The sequence below is a fragment of the Poromitra crassiceps genome (assembly GCF_964638095.1).
Source record: "Poromitra crassiceps genome assembly, chromosome: 19".
NCBI classification, from domain to species: domain Eukaryota; kingdom Metazoa; phylum Chordata; class Actinopteri; order Beryciformes; family Melamphaidae; genus Poromitra; species Poromitra crassiceps.
This window is the reverse complement of record NC_139646.1, coordinates 31,090,436-31,116,674: the sequence shown is the minus strand read 5'-3', so window position 1 is coordinate 31,116,674 and position 26,239 is coordinate 31,090,436. Positions and strand designations below refer to the sequence as shown.

The 26,239-nt window shown below is 43.7% G+C and overlaps 1 protein-coding gene across 1 annotated transcript in view; it reads right to left on the bottom strand.

The window, feature by feature from the left end:
* LOC310794038 (teneurin-3-like) overlaps positions 1–26,239 on the bottom strand; it is a gene marked incomplete at both ends in the record, with an annotated part of 116,806 nt that overhangs the window by 33,272 nt on the left and 57,295 nt on the right. Inside the window, 5 exons of the mRNA XM_083655900.1 lie at positions 1,581–1,688; positions 3,759–3,883; positions 19,205–19,225; positions 20,893–21,070; positions 22,993–23,064. Of these exons, the coding sequence (XP_083512026.1) occupies positions 1,581–1,688; positions 3,759–3,883; positions 19,205–19,225; positions 20,893–21,070; positions 22,993–23,064 (504 nt within the window). The remainder of the gene's footprint in view (positions 1–1,580; positions 1,689–3,758; positions 3,884–19,204; positions 19,226–20,892; positions 21,071–22,992; positions 23,065–26,239) is intronic.

The following is a 26,239-nucleotide window of genomic DNA, read 5'->3' as shown; positions in this document are numbered from 1 at the left end:
TTAGATTTCTAACCCAACATAGGATAAGCAATAACCACGCCCTGTGGCGCTGGGATTGGCCAGGAGCAACACTGGAGGGCACGCAGCCCAGCGATTTCATGAACCAACTGAAGAGCTCTTGAGAAGGACAGCGGGCTGCTGTGAGTGCTTTCTGCCCGCTGCTGCCTAGCTGTTCCTGTGTTTATTTTTGATTTGTTCTGGTACACCCGTCCTCGTCCATGTCTCCCTGTCATATCAACTCTGCTATTTGATCGTTCCCGTTTTCCCCTCGGCTATTCAACACGTCCTCACCGCCCTCGCAAACTGATCGATCATTTCCTCATTCCTCCGATGATCAAACACATCTCTTGATTACTTTCTCCCGTTTTCTCCTGGCTGGCACAGAGGAAGGCGACTCCAGCTCGTGCAGCGCGCCGAGGGCGTTTCAATGGCGTTTCTCCTGTCTGCACAAGGAAGCGTTACCCGTTCTCTGCTTTTCCTCTTGCTCAATTTCAAAACAACAGCTGCGGTATGTGTTTGATGGCGTGCTGTCGGCTACCCTTTGAAGGCAGGGACCTGTGTCTGTGTCACAGGCTGGGCAAGTGTTTGCTGCAGGCGCTGCACCAATAAAAACAAAAACACGTCAAACACGTCCTTGGCGGGGAAGGCCATTGCTGATATTCAGTCAATTCAGTCTTTGGCGGTGAATGAGTTAAAGGTCATATGCTCATCCACTAATCATAATGACTGGACTATAGAAAGATGTTAAGTCTCACCGCAGTGATCCTGGATGCAACAGGGAATTCTCTTAGGCTTTATACACCTAACCCTTTATACAGTTACTACAGAAAGATTGTGGCTGGTTTCCAAGCTTCCCTCTTGCTGCCTCGTCTGGTGAAGACAGGGGACTACACCCACACAGTTGTGGGAGGAGTGTGGAGGTTTTGGCTTCACTGTGCCATTTGAAGCCATGAGACAGACATTAGAAAAGAGGTGGTGGACGGAGGTGAAAAGAAGGGAGAGGGGAGGAGGAGGAGGAGGAGGAAGAGGGGGGGAGGAGGAGGAGGAGGAGGAGGAAGGAGGAGGGAGGAGGAGTAGGAGGGAGGAGGAGGAGGGAGGAGGGAGGAGGAGGAGGAGGAGGGAGGGAGGAGGAGGGAGGAGGAGTAGGAGGGAGGAGGAGGAGGATGAGGAGGGAGGAGGAGGAGGAGGGGGGGAGGAGGAGGGAGGAGGAGTAGGAGGGAGGAGGAGGAGGAGGAGGAGGATGAGGAGGGAGGAGGAGGAGGAGGAGGAGGAGGGGGTGGGAGGAGTAGGAGGGAGGAGGAGGAGGAGGAGGAGGAGGAGGAGGGGGGTTAGTGAATGGAAAGAAAGAGAGAGACCAGAAGTATATTGGAGAGGGTACAAAAGCTGACTGAGTTTGTGTACGTGTGTGCGTAGCATGTGAGCGTGTGTGTGTGTGTGTGTGTGTGTGTGTGTGTGTGTGTGTGTGTGTGTGTGTGTGTGTGCGTGGCTTGTGAGCGCGCGCGCGCGTGTGTGTCTGCGTGTGTGCATGGCGTGTGAGCGTGTGTGTGTGTGTGTGTGTGTGTGTGTGTGTGTGCGTGCACCTTTAGGTCCCAGCAGCTGTGCCTCGGTTGCTTTTCTTCCATCTCCACATCGAGCTTCATCAAACGGAGGGCACTGTTCACCTGTACCAGCTACCACCTCCCCGTTACCTACACACACACACACACACACACACACACACACACACACACACACACACACACACACACACCGACATGAACGCACACACAGACACACACACACAGACCCACAAGTTAACTGTGCATGAATGATCACTGGTGCACAACTTAAAGGAACACTCTGCCCATTTTCAACCAGCTTTGTATCATTAGAACATCAGTAGTATATCAGAAAACTGTAAACTGTTTTGAAGTCTGTCATTTAATTTGACAGTTATTGAGTGTTAAAGTGTGGACCAGTGACATCACTGGTCCACACTAACTCAAATTAATAACTCATTAACTCAAATCAACTCTCAATAACTGTCAAACTAGATGAATGATGAATAGTTTGACAGTTATTGAGAGTTGATTTGAGTTAATGAGTTATTAATTTGAGTTAGTGTGGACCAGTGATGTCACTGGTCCACACTTTAACACTCAATAACTGTCAAATTAAATGACAGACTTCAAAACCGTTTACAGTTTTCTGATATACTACTGATGTTCTAATGATACAAAGCTGGTTGAAAATGGGCGGAGTGTTCCTTTAACACAAATCAACTCTCAACTAGAAAAGTGCACTCGGTGGAGTGCAGACCGCGTTTTCCCCCAAGCTGACCCATAGACCATGTGTGTGAGGGGACATCGCCTGAATACAATGTGTTAGTGAGTGTTGACATACTGAGATGCTATTGTAAATCATATATTGTTATTGTTATTGTCTGCTTTTATTTTAGTGTTTTGTTTATGTATTCATGATGGGTTTATTGTATGTGTTGTAACCCACGTATCTATGTGTTTTTGTCAAGTTTGTTATTGTGTGTTTGTGTTAGAATAATTGTTTCGTTTTTTTGATTAGGGGATGCGGTTACGCGTAGAAGGGTGGGATTGGAGTTTCTCAAGTGCAGTTTGACTGAGTGTATTCCTGTGTATATGTTTTCATAACACTGGGCCAAATAACGAGTCTGTATTTATGTATTACTAGTGCAGTGCCTGTTCCCCCCAATAGAGATAGTGAAAGTCCTGGAATTATTGTATAAAGAAGATAGTGCCCCTTTCAACACTCTGTGGGCATTCCCCCTCACTGCACTCCCGTCAGGTCCCCTATAAGTGCATTCCCCAAGTTTGAATTCGATCCAACAAACGGTTCTCGAGATCCACGAAGGACAGACATACAGAAGTCGATCGGACAGGCAGTCCTGGAGGTACGTGAAAGCTGTGATGTTATAGGTTGAAATGCACAAAGTTTACGACTGAAATTTCTGGGGTTCCCAGCAATGCACCCGCCAAGTTTGAAATGGATCGGATGAATGGTTCTCCGCTTTTTGTCTTGCCAGTAGGTGGCACTATGACTATGCATAAGTCCAAATTGCATGAAATGCGGCACCACAGCCTAACCCAAGATTGAAGTCAATCAGACAAATTTCTCGAGATAAACTGCTTTTTGTGTTGCCAGCAGGTGGCGCTGTCAAATTGCAAGAAATTCAGCACTGGAGCTTCAGGGGATTTTGGAGGTGGACTAGCAGGGGGAGGGTAGGTGTGACAGGAGGGGGGCTGGGGAGGCCACCACAGGGGGGTAAGGAGGTAGAATAGAATTTCCGACCCGCAACATATGTAGATGTGTTCACGCTGTTTTTAACTCGGAGTAAACAAACCAACATACAGCTAGCTAATTTCATCGGTAAAATACAGTAGCTGTTGAATTCATGCTATAATCATAGCGAAATATAAACAATACAAAAATAATAACACCTCAAATTAGATCAGCAGACACTTTGATCTTTGCAATGATACCCAAATTTCCGACCTGTAATTCTGACCTCGACTACCGTTCAATTTATTTTTTACAAGTCAGAGCTCATTTTCCCCCTGAGTTCCGAGTTGTCTTGAAGCCAGTATTAGTCCTACAATGGTAGCCTTGTCTACCACACAGTCCCTATCCTGCATCTACATGTATTAGTACTACAGTGGTATCTATGGTAACAGTTCTCCATCTATTCTGTAGTACTACTAAATTGGTAGGCTACAGCACACTGGGAACATGAAGTGCAAGTTTACCGATGAGCTCCCGGGCGCCGCTCAGCAGCTTTGGGCGGTAGATTCGGCGCGAGTTGGTGTCTGACACATACAGCTGTCCGCTCACTGGGTCAGTGGCCAGGTAGTAACGGTGAGCAGGGTTGTTACTGTGGAGATAAGTGGTGGGATAACAGGGGGGTAACAGACAGAGAACATTTGGTTTAGTGATACCATTATGTTCAAAATGTCAATACTGTATTCCTGACATCAATGACTAAATTTTCCACAATATTTAAAGGAATAAACAAAAGTTTTTGCTAGCTTGTCCCGTTGGTCAATTTACAACATAGACACCAAAATCATCCATGTATCCCTGGTAGATTGGTAGTCCGGGTTCTCCACTAAATACTTAGCAAACTATGTTTAATGATAGGAGGTAAAAATGAGATAGGGTGTTTGCGCTCTTGCTACAAGTCCAAAGAAACACTCACATCAGGTGCGTAGGCCAAAAAATTATCAAGAAGGAACCAGGAGAAGCTCGCACACTGATAGAAAAAAAAATAGGGTTGAAAAATATGCTGTTTTTGTAACCATAGCTTTAGATATCATGCATCCTTTAAATGTCTTGACATAGCCCTGTAACATGAATGGATCCATTCACAGATTGACTCTGCCTCCAATCTATAAATAGAGCACAGGTGTGTGATTTGCCCTTTAGGCAGACTGAAGATGGCTTTGTAGCCGAAACGTTTCTGTTCAGTTTTCTTTCTTTTGTTTCACATGGTAGCACATTTGTATTGTTTTGTATATTCATTTATGGACCATTAAATTTATGGCTTCTTTATATCCGTGAACCTTTGGAGTGGACATTCCATTTTTCTATCAGTGTGCGAGCTTCTCCTGGTTCCTAATGATAGGAGGTGCCATGCTAGCACTTTAACAAGTTAAAACATGCAGTGATGAATAATGTGATAACTTTAGGTTATTCATTATTGTACACATGTTGAATTGTATTGTATTGTACTGCATTGTGCTATGTTATATTATATAACACTACACTGTACTAATTCATAAACTTCTGAAATGTATGATATGTAATAGAGTGAGCTGATTCACTCTCTTTTTGCCTTTGTTGTTATAATTATAATTATCAACAATGTTACTGTATTATGTTTTTATGTTATGTGTTAGGGTTAGGAAGTGCCATGCTAGCACTTTAACATGCTAAATATTTAGCAAATGCTGTTTAATGATAGGAGGTGCCATGCTAGCACTTTAACATGCTAAATATTTAGCAAACTATGTTTAAAGTGTAACTAACCCCCAAAACACTTTTTTTCAGCTTTTAACCAATATATATGACTTTGGGGGTGATGTGTGAAGAATTCTGGTCAAAATTTCCACATTTGACACCAAACTGTTGCCATTTTACCATTTGTATCATTTTTCAGCAGCATACCTGGCATAAGCGCCCTCTAAGGGTGGAACACTGCTTTTTTTTTGCCCTCAAATGAATGGGAGATTTGGTACAACCTGACGTCAGGTTGTCCCCAAAGACTATGGGATTTCAAGATAGTTACTCCCCTACTCCCTCTGTACCCTTTCAGCTCCTCACAACTCCGAGCCTATTCCCATGATGTCACTTGACCTGTTAATCACCTGTAAATTGATTACAATCGCCTGTTATTTTCCTACCAACTCCTATGTAACACAATACTATCAATAAACGCCACTATAATCATAAAAGGAACGACATGGCCATCATATCATCAATCATAAGCAGTTTCTCCCGGCCAGTGAAGCGGGAGAGTCAGTCTGCTCTCATGCACATGCACAGAGCCCCAAGCTCCGGGGGCGCACGCAGCAGCAGCAGCATGTTAAAAAAGACTCTCTCGCAGCCAGTCAGGCGGGAGAGAGTTTGCTCTCATGCACATGCACGAGCCCCAAGCGGGGGCGCGCGCAGCAGCAGCAGTGCTCTGCCTCATGGCCGAAGCAGGGGGCTTTTGCATGGGATGAGAAGTTCAGTCTGACATTTCCGCAAACAAATCTCATCGCAGTTTAGCGCACATGTAAAATATAATGCTATACTACGACGTGACAACGCTGCTCTAAACACATCGGCTACTAAAATATATTTCCCTGCATCTCATACTGAGAGATTAGATCGGTATTGAGTTTGGACAGACTGAATCCTCCTGGTCCCATGCAGGAGCCTGTTTCGCCAGCCAGGGTCTGGGAGGAGGGAGGAGGCGCAGCCTGCAACTGCGCTGAAAGGAAAACTTTTGCACAACTTTTAACAAGAATCACGAAAAGCCCCCAAACTAAAATTAAAAAGGGACTTCATGGCAAGTTGGACGAGGGAATGACATGGAGAAATCTCGCATTGTGTTACCCCAGAGCGGGGGGTTTGTCCTATTGTGCGGTGTGCTGCGGTAACGAGCCTCGCCTCACTTTGCTCTTAGCGATAGATACAGACGCCACATACACACACATGGAGAGAAATAATTAAATTTCTAGTTCGCCACTGAATTACCAAATTTATATAACTTTCAACCATTTTAACACGTTCACTGCCATTGACGAGATATCTCGTCTTAAAAAATCCAACGGTTGACTGCCAATGACGAGATATCTCGTCTTAAAAAAAAAAAAAAAAAAATTGACGGTGGGACGTGGATCAACGCCCCCCACGTCTCCTATAAAAATATTGGAGCCACCGAACGTGTACAACCCATTCCACCGACCCACTAAGTGGCGACAGTGCTCTCCAGACTAGAAAAAGCAGAGCCAAAACTGCAGGGGAACGCGCGAGGAAACCATTCTCTCATACTGTAAAATGGATTGGCGAAAACGCTTTCGCTTTCGCGCATTATCGCGCTGGGAGCTGGCGGTGGGGGATTGTAAATTTGCATAATAGATTATGCGTGCAAGACACTTTGAAACACCGGCAAAAATCCCACAATCGCACGCAGCTTCATTGCAGCTGAGCTCACAACCGAAACGACTCATGCAGACTTGCCCAAAGAGCAGCCGCCAGCAGCCAGGCAGCACAGACAGGCAGAGCCTCGCTTGTGACAAACGCTGCAAAGCCACCAGAGACACACCCACGGAGGGAGGAGTTTGAAGGAGAGGGGGGTTTCCTGCTGCTATGGAGGAAATTACTGTTCAAAACTATTGTTTAGATGTCTGACGTCTTACGCCAAAAATAAATGGTTAAAGTGACTGTTCTATCGAATTTCACAAAAAGCCATTTATCTCAGAATAAATTTTCAGACGCTGAAACCATGCTGTATTCTACTGCTAATGCCTACATAACTACTAACTCTACAAACTAACTCTTTTAGACAGAGAAAGCACACATTCTATTAGTTCTTTTGAGATCATTTGTGTTCACAAAATCTTAGCAGAAAAGAATCCTCGGCTCTTGAAAGATGAGCCAGAATCCTCAAAAAAAAAACTTGGCAGAACCTACCTACAGTATTGAAAAAACGGCTGGCAGTGAATGTGTTAAGCAACGCTGTTTCCATACAGACCACCAGCGTTGGCTAGTTGTTGATATTTATAAAGATATTGCCCCTCTCAAATAAATTATTTTTGAGGCGGTGGGCAAACTGTAATGGCGTCGATTTCCGAAAAAAAATCCTGACTTGAACACAGCCAAAGAGTATAGTATAGACAAGAGCATATGTCATTTCTTGGTTTTTTCCATAGGTATTTTCAAATCACTGTTCTGATACATATCTGGGGGGTTAGTCCCCCTTTAATGATAGGAGGTGCCATGCTAGCACTTTAACATGTTAAATATTTTGCAAACACTGTTTAATTATAGGAAGTGCCATGCTAGCACTTTAAAACGCTAAATATTTAGCAAACTATGTTTAATGATAGGTGTTATGCTAGCACCTTAACGTGCTAAATACTTAGCAAACTATACTTAGCAAATTATGTTTAATGATAGGAGGTGCCATGCTAGCACTTTAAAGTCGAGCTGAACCCCAATTTGTTTCCCTTCATTTTAGTTCAAATACCTGGGTATTCAGTGCACCTATTTATTAACACATTCACTGCCAGACGTTTTTTTTTTACTGTAGTTAGCTTCTGCCAGAGGGGTTTTTTGAGGATTCTGGCTCATCTTTCAAGACCCGAGGATTCTTTTCTGCTAAGATTTTGTGAACACACAATATCTCAAAAGAACTAATAGAATGTGTGCTTTCTCTGTCTAAAAGAGTTAGTTTGTAGAGTTAGTAGTTATGTAAGCATTAGCAGTTGAATACAGCATGGTTTCAGCGTCAGAAAAAATATTCAGAGATAAACGGCTTTTTGTGAAATTCGATAGAACAGTCACTTTAACCATTCATTTTTGGCTCTCTCTCTCTCTCTCTCCCTCCCCCTCTCGCTCTCTCTCTCTCTCTCTCCCTCCCTCTCTCTCTCTCTCTCTCTCTCTCTCCCTCCCTCTCGCTCTCCCTCCCTCTCTCTCTCTCTCTCCCTCCCTCTCGGGAGGGAGACGCACTAGGTTTAATCCTAGTGAGAGGGGGAGAGGGAGAGAGAGAGAGAGAGAGAGAGAGGGAGGGAGGGAGAGAGAGAGAGCGAGAGAGAGAGAGAGAGAGAGAGGGAGAGAGCGAGAGGGAGAGTTGCTTCAACTCCTCCCTCCGTGGGCGTTCTTCTTGGCTGCAGCGGCCGTCACAAGCTTGTCACCAGTCTCATTGCTTTGCTGCTGTCCTGTGCCTGTCTGCGCGGCCGCTGTTTGAGGAAGTCTGGATGGACTCGCTCGCTTGGAGTTTTGGTTGAGAGAAGCTTTTGCGATTCTGGTCATATTTATGCTGCGTGTTTCAAAGTGTGTTCCACCTGTAATCTATTATGCAAATTTGCAATCCCGCATCGCCAGCAATCAGCGCGAAAACGAAAGCGTTTTCCCCCATCCATTTTCATGAGAATGGCTGGGGTGAGAATGGCGTGACAAGTTAAAAAAATGCTTGCCTTCCTCTAGTCAGGAGAGCACTGTTGCCACTTAGTGGGTCGGTGGAATGGGTTGTAAACGTTCGGTGGCTCCAATAATTATATAAGAGATGTAAAAGGGTTAGATGCACATCCCACGGTCAAAAAAAAAAAATTCATTTTTTTGACGTATTAATACGTCAATGGCAGTGAACCGCTGGATTTTTTTTGACGTATATATACGTCAGTGGCAGTCAACGTGTTAATGTAAGCAAAAAAATAAAAAAAATAAAATTTATTTTGTTTTTCACACTTTCACATCAAAAGTTCTCAAGATTTTATTCATAACAGTAACTATGTGCTGACGTCACATAGTACTATCGCATTTCTAACCCATTTCAACCAATCATATCAGGACCGATCACGACATGGCAGCTGTCAATCAATCTTTATTGGAGGAGAATTTTCTCCTCCAAATGAAGGAGAAAGAAGTCGCCTAGTGTCTGTAATCTGGCAGAATTTCTAGCCCATAAACTAACTAGCAACTTGGCCAATTGTATGTAACATACAAAATAAAGCAAACGGTAATGTCTAAGAATGCAAAGAAATGTAACTCGTTAAACTCGCATTCCAGGATAACGTCATAACGTTGTTAAGGCCGAATTCAGACCCCGGCCCCTCAGAGATTCCAGAGCAACAGGTTGCACTCTCCGCTCCGCACCACACAAAGGCAGCTGGCTGCCTGCGGCTCTAACTCGCGTAGCTCCACTAACCTCGTGTCACCAGGCTCTTCCTGAGGAGAGCGCCACAACATGCTGAATCCCACTCTATTTGGGGGTGGAACACGCCAGGATTGGCCAAAGCCCAATCCAGTCCCCAGAATTGTCAAATAAAATAATCGACACGCTACTATGGCCCGCCTCTCAACCTGTCATCTCAGACAAGTTATGTTTTCAGTCTGAAACGTGACTCCGACCCACGCGCCACTTGGGCTCTGTTGTGTTCATTTCGTCTTTAACATGCATTGTTGAGAGACAGTAGGATTCATACTAACATAGCACATTGTGTGTGTTGAGAGACAGTAGGATTAATCTGAATATAGCACAGCACAGCATGTGAAATAATAGTAGAAAAAACTTGGAGCAGCTCTAACATGATCTCATTGAGAGTAAAACAGATGATAAAGATGCCGCTTTATGGCGTGATTGACAGGTCGCCTGTCCAGTGATCGCGCAGCTTGCCGATGGTGCTGTGGCTCTTCTCCGAATTCACGTCACTTCTGTCTCCAAATAACCAAGATGGTGACGGTGAAAACACCAACCTCGAGGCTTCAAAACACAAGTCCAACTAGAACGACCGCAACGCGGACTTATGCCTCTGCCATTAGTTCATTCTTGAGTGCAAATCGCCATTTGAGGCAAATTGGAAGAAATTCCGTCAAGGCACTCCTGAGATGTTGCGTTACAGAGCTTGGAAATTGGGTGTGTGAGGTCACAGTGACCTTGAACTTTGACCACCAAAATGTAATCAGTTCATCCTTGAGTCCAAGTGGATGCTTGAAGCAAATTCAAAGAAATTCCATCAAGACATTCCTGAGGTATCGCGTTTACAAGCTTGAAAATGGCATTCGAGAGGTCACAGTGACCAAAATGGAATCAGTTCATCCTTGCGTCCAAGTCGATGTTTGAGCCAAATCAGAAGAAATTCTATCAAGCTGTTCTTGAGATATTGCGTTAACGAACTTGGGAAGTTCAAGTTCAAGTTTATTCATATGTCCCAGAAGGGCACTTTGGGTTGCAGCAGAGCAAAAAACAAAACAGTCATAAAATCACACAATACTCGAAATAAAAACATGAAAACAAAGTGCAGACACAAATAGACCATAAAACCATAAAAACCATAAAAAGACCATAAAACCATAAAAACAAAATGGAGACACAATAGACCACGACATAGTGCAAAGTAAGTTCAGTTCAAAAGTGCCAGTGTAGTTTAAAGTGCATTAGAGGCCGATAAGTGCAAATGCAAGGCAGTCTAAGAAGGAGACTTAGCCATACAGCGCTACATATTACAGAAAGTAAATGCTACAATATAACTATTGTATAGGAGAACATAAAATAAATAAAAACATCAAATAGATGTTACATTACTGTATATTCTCTTAAGTAGCATTTAAAGCTCGAATCGAAGCAGGCACAAAGGAATTCCTATATCTATTTTTCTTAGCCAAGGGAGCACGAAGACGAAGGCCAGATGGAAGCAGCTCATATTCAGAGCACAGCGGATGGGCATTGTCTGAGCAGATAGCCCTTGCTTTTTTCAGCAACTGCAAGTTGGGAATGGCGTTTGTGAGGTCACAGTGACCTTGAAGTTTGACCACCAAAATGTAATCAGTTCATCCTTGAGGCCAAGTTAATGTTTGAGGCAAATTTGATTAAATTCTGTCAAGGCATTCCTCAGATATGGGGCTCTATCGTTGCATCGGCCTATGAACTGCGCCCAACGCCAGATGCAGCCCAGAGTAGTGGGCGTGGACCAGCGCACTCAATATTTTGGTATCGGCGCTACAGGCGGCCTTAAGCATTATAACCACGCCTTTTAAGTGTTAAATTGTGCACAATCTGGTCATTGGAGAAGTGCAGTAAACAAATCACAAGCGTCCCTTTTAAGCTCCAATTCCACGGAGCGATCCAGTAAAGCCAGAAAAGCCAAGCGCTCTGCTCCCCCCCTCCCTTTCATCCCGTCTGTCTCCATATATAGGCTATTATTCCATAGTATTATGCTTCTCAAACCAATCTAATTGCAGTTTAAATACTGCAAGCATGTAAATACGCTACACTATAGCAAGATCAAAGTGAAAAGAATGTTCTAAACGCATTGGCTAGAAAAAAATAGCCTATCCCTATGTCATGATGGGATTAGATTGGTGAAAGTTTGTCCAGAATTATATCATTTTCTCTCCACGGCTGCACAGGTAGGATGATGCACATAAATATAGCCTACATCAGGGGTGCCCAATACGTCGATCGCGATCGACCGGTCGATCGCGAAGGTAGTGTGGTCGATCGCATGGCATTGAGGAAGATTTTTTTTTTTTTTTTTTTTTTTTTTACTGTTTTTCCACTGTTTCCACTGTTTTTCCACTGTTTCCACTGTTTTTCCACTGTATACTCAGTGTATATATATATAAATAAATATGTTTGGTAGATCACTTTGACTTGGTCATTTTAAAAGTAGCTCCCAAGCTGAAAAAGTGTGGGCACCCCTGGCCTACATTATGTAAAGTCATTGCAGAAATGTGTTTTTATTGTAAAACTAAATGTGAAGTAGGGCCAATTTATTGGAGCGGACATCACAGTATAGGACATGACAGTAGAACCGCGTTACGCTGTCACTTATCTAAATCACGTTAAATCTGCAAGGGATATATATAGCCCCAGGATGACATATATGTTTCACATAGGGTTGTGTTTCGATTTCGCAATTTTATTTTGTCCAATATTGAAATGTTCTACAATTGCATGTTGTGTTAACATTACACATTATTTCTATCTACCTTTCTATCTATTTAGGCTAATTTGGATGCTATTTATTATCGAAATGTATTAGCCCAATGCATGCTGGGAGATTTCACATGTGTGGCTTTGTGCCTGTCTGCTGTCTGATGCGCGAGGGATTGAGAGAGAGCGGGGACAGTCGGACAGAGTGAGATGGCAGAGGAGAGTCCGCGCAATTACGCACAATAATAGAACCAGCAAACTTTTTTTCCATCAGTCATTGTGCCTGTCTGATGAGCAAGAGAGAGGGAGTGACACAGAGAGAGGGGGCACAGAGAGTGAGATGGCAGAGGACAGCTCCGCGCAACCGGCACACTGAATAGGCCTGGTTTTGAAAAGCGCTAAGCGCTAAATTAACGCCAGGGCGGAAGATATCGTTAGGCCGGTATTTAAGGCCGAAACGCCCATTCTGGCCTATTCTGGCACTGTGCCACACCTGTTTGGCGTAAGGCGCATTTCAGGGCCTACAGCCATGTTGCTATCTTCCTGAGGCAGGCGCAAGGCACGTTTTTTTGCGTTTAAGGCCAGTTTTTGCGCCTAAGGCCTGTGGGAGAATAAGGCCCATGGTCTTAAACAAGCTTGAAAATGGCGTTGGAGAGGTCACAGTGACCTTGACCTTTGACCACCAAAATCTAATCAGATCATCCTTGAGCCTAAGTGGATGTTTAAGGCAAATTTGATGAAATTCCGTCAAGGCGTTCCTCAGATATCGCGTTAACAAGCTTGAAAATGGCGTTCGAGAGGTCACAGTGACCTTGACCTTTGACCTTTGACCACCAAAATCGAATCAGTCCATCCTTGAGTCCAAGTGGATGTGTAAGGCAAATTTGATTAAATTCCGTCAAGGCGTTCCTCAGATATCGCGTTACCAAGCTTGAAAATGGCGTTCGAGAGGTCACAGTGACCTTGACCTTTGACCACCAAAATCTAATCAGATCATCCTTGAGCCTAAGTGGATGTTTAAGGCAAATTTGATGAAATTCCGTCAAGGCGTTCCTCAGATATCGCGTTAACGAACATCGTACGGACGGACGGACATACGTTCGGACCTACGGGCAACCCGGATCCATAATGCCTCCGGCCTGGCTATCGCCGGCGGCGGAGGCATAAAAACCAATGGGTGACATCACGATGGCTACGTCCATATATTTATACAGTCTATTATCATAACACAGCAGGGAAATGAGGAGGCTGTGATAATGACAAACTAATGAGGGAAGGTCGACGGTGCGGATCCCAAGAAACAGGTGTTCATTTACTGCCTGTGGAGTACCGGTGTGTGTGTGTGTGTGTGTGTGTGTGTGTGTGTGTGTGTGTGTGTGTGCGTCTGTGTGTGTGTGTGTGTCTGCGTGTGAGTGTGTGTGTGTGTGTGTGTGTGTGTGTGTGTGTGTGTGTGTGTGCGTGTGAGTGAGAGAGAGAGAGACAGAGAGCACACACAGACTCAAGGAGAGAGAGACAGGGTGAGAGTATGTTGCTATTTCTAAATGTGTGTGTGTGTGTAATGTGTGTGTGAGTCTCATTATGATAGTGTGTGAGTGAGTGTCTCTAGTTAGCCCTTGTTCACACATGACGCCGAACGTAGCAGAGCTGAAGCTTGAGGCAGGCACAACCTGAACTGACACCTCACCGTTCACACAACAACGCCTCCTCGGCGCGCCTTGAACACGCCCACAACTCCCATTGACTTCATGCCTGGCAGCTTCAAGCTTCACGTGTCAGGCTTGGAAAATAGGCGTGAATCCTCACTTGAGCAGGAACGATCGCTTGAGCAAGGCGTGAGCGTGGCTTCGGCGTGGCTTCAGTGTGACACGCTCACGGGTGGTGTGAACGGCCTCGCCTGTTAACTCATTCATGGCCAGTTTAGGACTGCCAATATTTAGCACAGACCAAAGATTTTCATAATTGTTGGTCATCTTTCAAGACCCACAGTAAATTATCTATTAGCACCAGAGTGATTTGCAATACCTCAAAATGAAGATGTACGTCTCTGGGTTCACCAGGAAAAAAAAAGTGAGCTTTTAGCATGTTCTGTACTCTACTTATATCCATTTATATACACCCTGTTTTCACCCAATAGGTCTCTCTGAGATGACAAACAGGAGAAAAGTCAATTTCTGTAAAATACACATTCTCAAGTAGAACTCGCTCTCAATTCTTTTATTTTGAACTGTATTGACATCAGACATGTAAATACTATTCGTTATGACACAAATGAAAAAATATATATATATATATATATATACACATGAAGTGCTTTTTTTTTACATTCAACAATACAGCAGTGTGAGTGAGTGTGCAGACAGACACACAGACAGACAGACAGACAGACAGACAGACACACAGACAGACAGACAGACAGACAGACAGACAGACAGACAGACACACACACACACACACACACACACACACACACACACACACACACACGATCCCCCTTCGTTGCGTGATTTCTAACCCCACATAGGATAAGCAATAACCACGCCCTGTGGCGCCGGGATTGGCCAGGAGCAACACTGGAGGGCACGCAGCCCAGCGATTTCATGAACCAACTGAATAGCTCTTGAGAACAGACGGGCTGCTGTGACTGCCGCTTCTGCCGTGTGTTTATTTTGTTTTGTTCTGGTGCACCCGTCCTCGTCCATGTCTCCCTGACTGTCCTATCCTGCCTGCTATTTGATCGTTCCCGTTTTCCCCTCGGTTATTCAACACGTCCTCCTCACCGCCCTCTGATCGATCATTTCCTCATTCCTCCGATGATCAAACGCATCTGTGGATTACTTTCTTCCGTTTTCTCCGGCTGGCACACAGGAAAGCGACCAGCTCCTGCAGCGCGCGAGGGGCGTTTCAATGGCGTTTCTCCTGTCTGCACATAGTGCACAAGGAAGCGTTTATCCGTTTGCTGCTTTTCCTCTTGCTCAATTTCAAAACAACAGCTGCGGTATGTGTTTGTTCACGTGTTGTCTTAGATGCTAGGGACCTGATACTATGTCACAGGCTGAGGAAGTGTTTGAACTACGCCCTGCAGTAATAAAAACAAAAACACGTCAAACACGTCATTGGCCCTCTGGGCTATTCCTGATAACACGTCAAAGACGTCATTGGCCCTGAATGAGTTAACAAGGACGCCTAAAAGAAACTTGTGGGTTCAGCATAGGTTGAGCTTAGGTTGAGCTTAGGTTGAGCGTTGCTTCGGCGTATAGTGTGAACGGGGGCTTAGGTTGTGTCTGTCAGTCTGAATAGAGTTAATGCCCCCTATCTTCCCACTGGCCTTAGGCGCAAAAACTGGCGTTAAACGCAAAAAAACGCACCTTGCGCCTGCCTCGGGAAGATAGCATCATGGTTTTAGGCCCGGCCTTAAATACCGGCCTAACGATATCTTCCCCTCTGGCGTTAACTTAACGCTTAGTGCTTTTCAAAACCAGGCCTTATTCAGTGCGCCACGGATATTACTGTGCGTATTTACGCACAGCTCTCCTCTGCCGATCTCACACTCTCTCCCCCCCTCTCTCTCTCTCCCTCCCTCTCTCTTGCGCATCAGACAAAGACCGATGGATGGAAAAAAAGTTGTTATATCATAGTTTTGAGCCCCTGTCATTCAGAGGCTGTTGAGCCACATGTGAAATCTCCCAGCATGCATTGGGGCTAATACATTTCAACAAGAAATAGCAACCAAATCAGCCTAAATAGGCTAAGTGGTAGATAGAAATAATGTTTATGTTAACACAACATGCAATTGTAGAACATTTCAATATTGGACAAAATAAAACATAGAAATCAAAACACAACCCTATGTGAAACATATATGTAATCCAGGTGGTATATATATCCCTCACAGATTTAACGTGATTTAGATGAGTGACAGCTGTAACACGGTTCTACTGTGATGTCCGCTCCAATAAGACTTGGCTTACTTCACATTTACTTTTACAATAAAAACACATTTATGCAATGACTTTACATAATGTAGGCTATATTTGTGCATCATCCTACCTGTGCAGCAGGGGAGAAGAAAAGGTAGCAACGATATCATTCTGGACAAACTTTCACCAATCTAATCTCATCATGACATTCAGGGATAGGCTATATCTTTCTAGCCGATGCGTTTAGAACATTCTTTTCACTTTGATCTCGCTATAGTGTAGCATATTTACATGCTTGCAGTATTTAAACTGCAGTGAGATTGGTTTGAGAAGCATAATAATATGGAATAATATATATGGAGACAGACCAGGATGAAAGAGGGAGGGGGGAGCTCAGATCAGTGCTTTTTTGGGGTGCATTACAGTAGTCAAGACGCGAGAAAACAAATGCATGTGTCAACTTTTTAGCATCCTCAAGAGAGAGATGAGGTCTTACTCTGACAATATTTCTTTGGTGAAAAAAGGCAACCTTAGTAATATTGTTGATATGTGATTTAAAATCCAACTCAGAGTCAATGAAACAGGTATGAAACAACCTTTAATATACATGACAAGAAAATTATTTTTGTAAAAAACAAACAAAAACATTCAAAAGCCTTCTTTAGCCTGCTATACAACTACCTATTCACAACAGATCAACATTGGCCACATTGGTGTACAGTATGTCATCTTATTTGCCAATGGCAGTCAACAAGGTGAATATCACTTTCTACTCTCGCCCTTGGACCGAGCGGACGCAATCTCCTCCCTCTCCAGCTTTCCTGACTTCCCACAGCCTGCTCCCTGCAAAGAATCTTCTCCTTTCCGCTGTCTCTTCATAAACCCTGAGGAATTATGGAATTAATTAGCTGGTCTCTCAACGCAATTGATAAAATTATCTCTGGTCATAATGCTGGTCCAGGGGAGCCAAAGTGCCCAGACGGAACGTTTTCGGCCGGGTACGTGATGGATGGATGGAAGAAATGGCAGACTGTATGCCTTGCCATTTTGACCGTTGAGGACGTCGAAGATGTTTACCTATTCGGATTCATGATAGCTGGACTTTTGCTGACCGGTGTTGGCATCGCAGTCGTCTATCGCAAAATTTGCATGACAATGGGGAAAAATGAAAGCCCAAAGATAGCCATTTTCATGAACATGATAAACGAGCTGGCCCGTGTTGTGAACTCTCAGTCTAATGCGATCACAGACCGCATGAACTATCAGACTAATGCAATCACTGAACGCATATCAAAGGTGGATGGTGTGCTGTCAGACGTGATTAAAAAACTGGATGAGATCTTGGAGAAGGTGCAAGACCGGGACTGAAGAGTTTTAAGTTGAAAAGACGAGCTCCGAGGGAAAGATTTGGATTATACTTTCCTATCGGGTAATTACATTATCCATCATTTATCTTTCGGACCCCCAGACTGCCTGATGGTGTATGAGAAATTCTCCCCGTTGAAGGGGCTGGTGGAAACGAGGAGCTCCCCCATCACCCTTCACCTAAACAGCTGCAAGATATTGACATTGGACAAGGCCGTATGCTCGCTTACCACCCGAGAAGGAGGCCCCCCTCTATCTGGTTGTTTAGGCTTACAGCTCACAAGGACAATCTTTGGACATTCCTGGCCACACTCAAACTGACACACACACTCCTCGCCCCGTCCCCCCCCCCCCCCCCCCCATGCCGCCCGGTCCGGCCTGACAGCCCTTGCAAACTCTCTCCTCCACGCCATCCTCACCCCCCCCCCCTCGTTCCCTCGGTCACATCTGAATGGGGCCATCGAGATATGGAGGCTGCTATGAGTGATAATGCATAGCCCCCAGTCCTGTGTGAACGAGCTTCTCCCCCCCCCTCCCACTGCTAAACCCCCGCAATCCTACTCCTTCCCGCCCCTAGTATTTCATGTTTCTCTGTGTATGTTAAGTCCTTACATATAACAACAAATGTTTATGTATTGTATAATAGTCAAGTGTGCCATTATTCCTATTCAAATCTAGTAATAATGTTAAAAATAGTCTTAATTTGAGTATAGAAGGTGATACCCATTTGTGTGTTGTTTTTTTGTCTCTCTGTTGTTTGTAGAGGACCGCAATGGAAATAAGCCAATGGCTTTATTGTGTTTTTATCCTCGGTGATTGTCTGTGATTTCCCTGTATTGTTGACATTCACCCAATAAATCAATCAATCAATCAATATTAGTGCTGGTTGTCTTTCTCGCTTTCTAGAAATCAATGTTTTTTTTTTATGTTTTCAGCTGTTTTGACACTACTGTAGCTGCTAAAAACATGCTCAGCTCTCATTGCCAGTACTGAGCAACATCACATCCTCTATATTCATCCTGTATTATCCAGTACTGAGCAACATCACATCCTCTATATTCATCCTCTATTATTCAGAATAAGGAGAGACAGAAGGCAGTGCCGCGTAGGGAATCATTTTAGGACACAATTTACTATATCGAGGACATGCGACCTTGTTCCCTTCTTTTGGCCAATTTAAGTGCACAAGATACATCTCATTACCTCATTACAACATCTCATTACCTCATTATAACATCTCATTACCTCATTTCAACATCTCATTGCCTCATTTCAACATCTCATTACCTCATTTCTACCTCATTTTCACTACTTTGGCCGCATGCTGGAGGTTTCCGGCGGATAAGCAGCCAAAGCTGACAGCAGAATGTAAAGCAGCCTACCTGCTCGCCTGTCACCTATCTGCCTGACCAGACGCTGCTTTCCTTTGCCATTTCCTATCTAAGCCCATTTCCGCTGCACGCTCAAGTCTGCATCTTTATCACTCTGGTGGACTTCAGGCGCAGCAGCAATCATATGTGCAAATGAGTTTGGGCAGAGTTTGATGCTGCCCAGTGTCTCCTTGAAGCATTGCAATCTTTGGCTAAAAATCACGTCTCCAACTTTTTTAGCTGACGACTAAAAACGGTTGCCACCGGGAATGAGCAACAGTGAAATTAAGGAGAGAGAGTAGGCAGCACGATGAAGACCGCTTTCTGCTGGATAAGCAACATACATCGGCAGTAGAATTAATAGAGGGTTAACGTTAAAAAAAGAGGTTAGTCGCTCTTACCTATGTCTGAAATCTTTGTTTCTTTAATGCAGCGCAAGCAAGGGAAACAAGAGAGAATACAAGAGAGGAGAGGATAAGAAAAGAAGAGAAAATAGGAGAGAAGAGAGGAGGAAAAGAGAAAAGAGAAGAGAAAGAGAAGAGAGGAGAAGAGGGAATTAGTAGACAGGTATTACAACAATAACAACAGAAGAAACATTATCTGGAAAGACTGGAGAGGAAGAAACAAAAGGATAAAGACACACAATTGAGTTGTTAAAAACAATCTGTCAATGTGGTCAAAGGTGGAGTTATGTGTTTTTAAGTAGCTACTCAATACCAGAGCACCCGATTGTCTCTCAATTCAGAGTGCTAAAGCAATTTCTTCCCTAAATACAGAGTGCTAACATAATGCATTTCTGTTCCATCTTTTATTCAGAGCGTCACACATGGGTGTTCAGAGCAGTACTGTACGTCTGGAGAGCAGGTGCAGTTACCACTCTATCCATTTGTTGATCCCTCTCTGCCTTTGTACCTTGAAGCAGCCCTTCACAGACCTCAAAACCAGTTTCATTTCAAGCCTTCCAAGTGAATCAGAGGTTTAAAAAGTAGGAGTGCTGACTGACTCCTGCCCATTGAAACAGAGCCAGCTGTCCGCCCTCACCTTGCTGCTCACCTGCAACTCACTTTAAAGGAAGATTTTGTTTTTTTACACCATGGTCCTTATTTCCAGCTTAAAATATGATGTTTTACTCACCCAAATAACTTTGGTTTCATTCGGATGTCCACAGAAGATTTTGAGCTCGGAGTAGCATCCTCAAACAGGCTATAACGGGTGCAAACGGGGCAAGGTGCATGCACTCTGTAAATAACACATTTTCTGTCACATCGCGGTTCATTATGGCAGTATCTATATGCCAAGCTAGGCTGCTAAGCTAACAACAACATACTGTAACAGACGAGTCAACTCTGACCTGCCCCGGATGTGCTTCAGAAGAAGCAGTGAGAAGCGCTTCTGTTAGATAAACCACAGAAGAAGAACATAAGCACTGTAAGCCCATCCGGGGCAGCGGGAGGTGTTATCTGTGATGGACACTCGGACAGCAAACATAGCAGGCTGTCGGCACTCGGGAGCACAAGAGGTTAGTTGGATTGCTAATTCATGTTCTCATAATTATATAACAACCACAATGAACCGCAATGTGACAGAAAATGTGTTATTTACAGAGCGCATGCACCTTGCCCCGTTTGCACCCGTTATAGCCTGTTTGAGGATGCTACTCCGAGCTCAAAATCTTCTGTGGACATCCGAATGAAACCAAAGTTATTTGGGTGAGTAAAACATCATATTTTAAGCTGGAAATAAGGACCGTGGTGTTAAAAACCGAAATTCTCCTTTAACTGGTAGTGGGACTGGTGGGGATAATCAGACCAACAGGCCAGGGTTCGCACACTCACTTAGACATCACATTCAAGAACTTTTCAATGAGTCAAAAGATGAAGTTGCTGTAGTTTACTTTATTCTTCTCAGAAAACGTAAACTCTAAAGGTATTCATGGGAACCCTTGATGAAATGGCTTTGGAGAAGCTTTGATTTGAAAGGGATGGTGACCCACTGGATGAATTCATGGACTCAATGACACGAGGAGGCCTACTGTATCCTCCGGACCAAGTTCAAATCCTCCAACAGTGCCCGCCCCCTCCCCTCTTACCTGAGCTCCATGACACTGGTCACGTTCCCCGATGGGAAGATCCTCCTGATGTAGTTGAAGTCTCCCACGAAGATGCTGCCGTCCGCCCCGCAGGCCAGAGCCAGAGGGGCAAGGAGCTTGTTTCCCTCCGCCTGCCCGTTACAGCTGGGACAGGAGATGCTGCGGCGACGCCCATTACCTGGGAGAGGGCAGAGAGCAGAGGATAGAGTATCACAGGGCAGAGAGGTACCCCAGGGCAGAGAGGTACCCCAGGGCAGAGACGTACCCCAGGGCAGAGAGGTACCACAGGGCAGAGGTACCCCAGGGCAGAGAGCAGATGATAGAGTACCCCAGGTATGACGTATTGTTGTAGGCCAATCCAGAAGAAATCATAAAAGTGTTGTTCATTTGTGAAGATTATCTTGTGGAACACAAAGGTCTCAGTACCATGAAATTCCGGTCACAAGGAAGTGCTAACTTCCAGGTTTTAGGACTCATTCCTACGCCTACTTTGGGTTTTAGGTGCATGCTATTAAAAATGACAGACAGTATAGTGGTATGGCCAGCTGCTCCTCCCACAACATAGATTGACCGGTGATGATTGCTTATTGGTTTAGATTGACAGATGAAAGCTATGCCTCCTTATTGATTTCAATTGTTTTGGGACACTAGAAAGGCATGACCTAGCATTTCTGAGGCCTACATCCACTGCAGCAAAATTGCTTGCCTACATCGCATGAAACGTCATAACCCATCGATTATAATAGAGAGGCAAAGTGACCGCCTACTTCCTGCTTCAGCACTGTACCAGAGATTTTTATCCGCCATTTATTTTCCAATAGACATTTCTTAAAATGCTTATAAAAATAGTTTCACTTCGTCAAAATAAACGGTTCAGCTATATTTAGAATTGGGAGAGACCATAGAACATTTCACTGGAACCAAAACTTTAAAAAACGACACTGAAAAAATATTTTCTTCAAATCCGCAATTTTTTGTTTGGTCTGAGTGAAATGTTATGTGGTCTCTCCTGTTTCTAAATATATCTGAATCGATTAGTTTGAACAAGTAGAATTATTCTTATAAACATTTTACGAAATGTCTATGGGAATTTCTGTTTCGACACAGCTATGCCGGATTTTTTAATTAGGCTAATTAGCTAAAGATGTGATGTCATCAGAATCAGAATCAGAATCAGATCCGCAACTGATGACACTGATGATGTCAAAAGTGATGTCATAATAGCGCACACACACGCCCACACACACAAGGAGGCATTGTGACAAGACTGATCAGTGATGTCACACACACACACAAGGAGGCATTGTGACAAGACTGATCAGTGATGTCATAGGGAGGCACACACACACACACACACACACACAGACACACTGATGTCATCAGTGATAACATAATGGGACACACACACAACATTGTGACATCACTGATGCAATAACATTTAGTGAGCAACACACACACACACACCCCCGCGCGCCAATAGGGCAGGCGAGGCCACGCAGCAGCCGAGCTAGTTATCAAGCGCTCGTAGCGCGCAAGATGCCTAGTATTATATAATATACATCATAACTGTGCAATACCGCAATTTGTGCAATAATTATTTAACACTGCAATACTGCAATTTGTGCAATATTCCATTGTGCAATAATCATCTACATACCTAGTTATGTGCAACTTACTAACTGCAACATACTTCCTACAATAATTATTGACACTGTTGTATATAATATTATATCTTACATATTTCTCACTTTTGATATGTTGTTGATATATATTGTAGGATAATGCACATATTTCTCCTCGTTATTTATTACATTTCAATTAAATTGTCATTTTATTTTATTGTCATTTCTATTATTCTTATGATTTCTCTATGCTTATATGTTCCCTTAATTGAATGTGAGCAACTGCAGCATTTCTCAATTTCCCCTCGGGGATCAATAAAGTATTTCTGATTGTGAAACCATGAAATTGTTTTTGTGAAATAGAAAGGATAACATAAGTATTTTCTACATTATTTGCCATTCCCTCTATCAGCAGTGTTCTAGCCATGGTCCAACACTGCCAAGCAAGTTGAGTCAAAACGCTGGAATCTGTCCTCACCCATAACACTGCTGATGACTGCAGGCTGCTGCGATACAAATACGTTCTCTCCGTTGCCCTTGTACAGGATACCTTGTGGAGACATGACAGAGAAAAAGAGACAGAGATGACAGAGGGAGAGAGCGACAGAGAGAGAGAGAGAGAGAGCACAGAGACAAGAGAGAGAAAATACAGATTAATGATGCTTTATATGAACGTCTGTGTTGTGATTGTGAGTAAAGTGACATTATTGGAGATGAGATTTCAGTGAATAATGCTCTAGCTTTAGACGGACATGTGGCACCAGTATTGTTCATGTATTAGGAGATCAGGGCCCGTATTTATCAAGCTTCCTAGAATTACTCCTAAGAACACTGCTAAGAGTACACTTATGAGCAAAAAAATTCCCAGCCAAAAGCTGCACTTAACACGTTCACTGCCAATGACGTGTTTTTACGTCAAACAAAATCCAACGGTTGACTGCCAATGACGTGTTTTTACGTCAAAAAAATCTTTTTTTTTTTTTTGACGGTGGAACGTTGATCTAACCCTTTTACGTCTCCTATACCAATATTGGAGGTATTGAATGTGTATAATCTATTTTACCGACCCACTGAGTGGCGACATGTCTCTCCAGAGTAGAAAGAGGCGAGCCAAAACTGGAGGGAAAAGCGCGAGGAAGCCGTTCTCATACTGTAAAATGGATGGCGAAAACGCTTTCACTTTCGCGCTGACGCACAGCGGTGGCAACGGTGGGGGGTTCCAAGAATAGACTGGATGCACACTTTGAAACACGCACCATAAATAAGCCCAGAATCGCAAGAGCTTCATCAGAGCTCTCAACCGAAACGCCAAGAAACGAGCGAAACCCATCCAGCGAGCCCCATCCAGACTGCCAGGCAGCAGCCAGGCAGCAGCAACTCGTTTGTCACAGACCCGCTGCAGAGCCAAGGAGGGCGGAGGAGAACGCCCACGGAGGGAGGAGTTGGAAGCAGAGGGGGGTTTCCTGCTGTTATGGAGGAAATTACTGTTCAAAACTATTGTTTAGATGTCTGACGTCTTACTGATGCCAAAAATGAATGGTTAAAGTGACTGTTCTATCGAATTTCACAAAAAGCCGTTTATCTCAGAATAAATTTTCAGACGCTGAAACCATGCTGTATTCAACTGCTAATGCTTACATAACTACTAACTCTACAAACTAACTCTTTTAGACAGAGAAAGCACACATTCTATTAGTTCTTTTGAGATATTGTGTGTTCACAAAATCCTAACAGAAACGAATCCTCGGCTCTTGAAAGATGAGCCAAAATCCTCAAAAAAAAACCTTGGCAGAAGCTAACTACAGTATTGAAAAACGGCTGGCAGTGAATGTGTTAAAAGTTAGATATTATGCATCTCACTCCCTCTTTCAGCGAGGTGTAGGACTGCATCCTAAGTGTCAATCTCAGAGCTGATTTACGACAGGTGTGTGTGTGTGTGTGTGTGTGTGTGCCGTAAAGGGAAATGTTGATGATGCAATTCCAAGTACACAGGAATGGCCAATCGCTGAATGGAATCCCTTATGCACGAATATCCTAAATAGAGATGATTCAACAGTGAAATGCACAATGGGAGTGTAGCATATATTCACCAATAATTTCAGAAGAAATTATCAACAAAATAATACATGATAGCCTACATTGAAAATGACTCAAGAATAGGCTAAATGTTTCCTAATCCACCCAATTTACCTAATCCCACAACTGACTCGAAACTGGTGTGCTGTCAATTGACTACCCTATATAGCCAGGTTCTATAGGCTGTATGATGAGCAAACATGGAATCCAAAAGAAAGCCGAATTGGAGGGAGGATGACACACGCTGTGCTTAGTGGAGAAGATTCGCGCATGTCTCTGTCTCCTGAATGCCATGATGTCAACATTGCCCTGCTGGCAACTCCTAACCACTTAGGACACCTCCTGAGGACTCCTAAATAGCTGGGGGAGTAGGAGTGTTTCCTAGTCTTAAGAAGGTTGATAAAAAGCTTTTATTCTTAAGTGTGAGAGTAGGACTAAATTTCACAAATTCTCAGCACTTACGACTAAAATGGCACTCTGAGACGCTTGATAAATACAGGCCCTGGTCTGGCTAGTCCAGTCACTGCCGTCCACTAGTGGAGCAGATGAAAGAAAAGTTGTTCACATCTGGAAAGAAGCACCAAAATTGGCACAAATTCTTTTGATAAAAGAAAAAAAAGATTAGCCACACACAAAAAATAAAAAATAAAAATCAAGATTTTTTCCAAGATGGCTGCCATTTCCAGTCTGGACATACTATTTGGGGTGGCAACTTTGTGTAGACTCCACTCCATTGTGATGTCATTGTTAAATTTGTGTATGTTTGAAGGTGTGTTTGTACGGTTCCATGTCGCTGTTCCGACCTCCCGCTGGTTCGACCTCTCTCTATTCCGACCTCTCTCTATTCCGACCTATACCCTCGACCACCCAATGTTCCACAGACAGGCCGCATCTCTCCTCCACTCGAGAACATCCTTTCCCAGCTGTCGCTGTCCATCAGCAGGAGTGCTGAAATGTAGATCAATCATTTTCGGCTGCGTGCATCCAAGCACCGATAGCCGCTAATGGTGACATGAACAGGTTCGTTGAGAATTCACGGTAAATGTAGAAGAGCTAGAGAGAGAACTATGTACAGGACTGAAAGACTGCCTCATCCTGCACACATACCCCCGAGCAGGGATTCCGCTAGCATTTTTTCTGGCCGGCCAATTGAGCTGGCGACATTCCAGAATTCTGGCTTTATAGAATATTTATCGGCCCAGTCAAAATGTAGCCTATTGAAAAAAGATAGATTAATCATTTCTTAAATACATAACATATTATTGTATAATTTTTTAGCAAACAAAATTTTAATTTTAAATCATTTTTTGATTTCCAAATAATTTTCTAACTATTCACTGCGGTCTAAAGGGAGCGAGCTGCAGGCACACTGCTCCTTCTTTAATTAATTAATTCAGTTCGGGTTTGCAGACCCATTAAGATTAAACAATAAAACACAAAAAACAAAAGCTATTATCGTCCAACAAACATATTTTATTATAGTGAATGAACTCCCCACAAACTTTGAGAACTGAGTTTGTCATATATTCCCGTTTAATGCCTAAAGAAAGACACTGGCGGGCCTACATTAAATGTCTCTTTGCCTCCAAGAACGTGAAATTAAATAACTTGAAAGATAATCTAAATGAAGAAGTTGCCTACCTGCAACA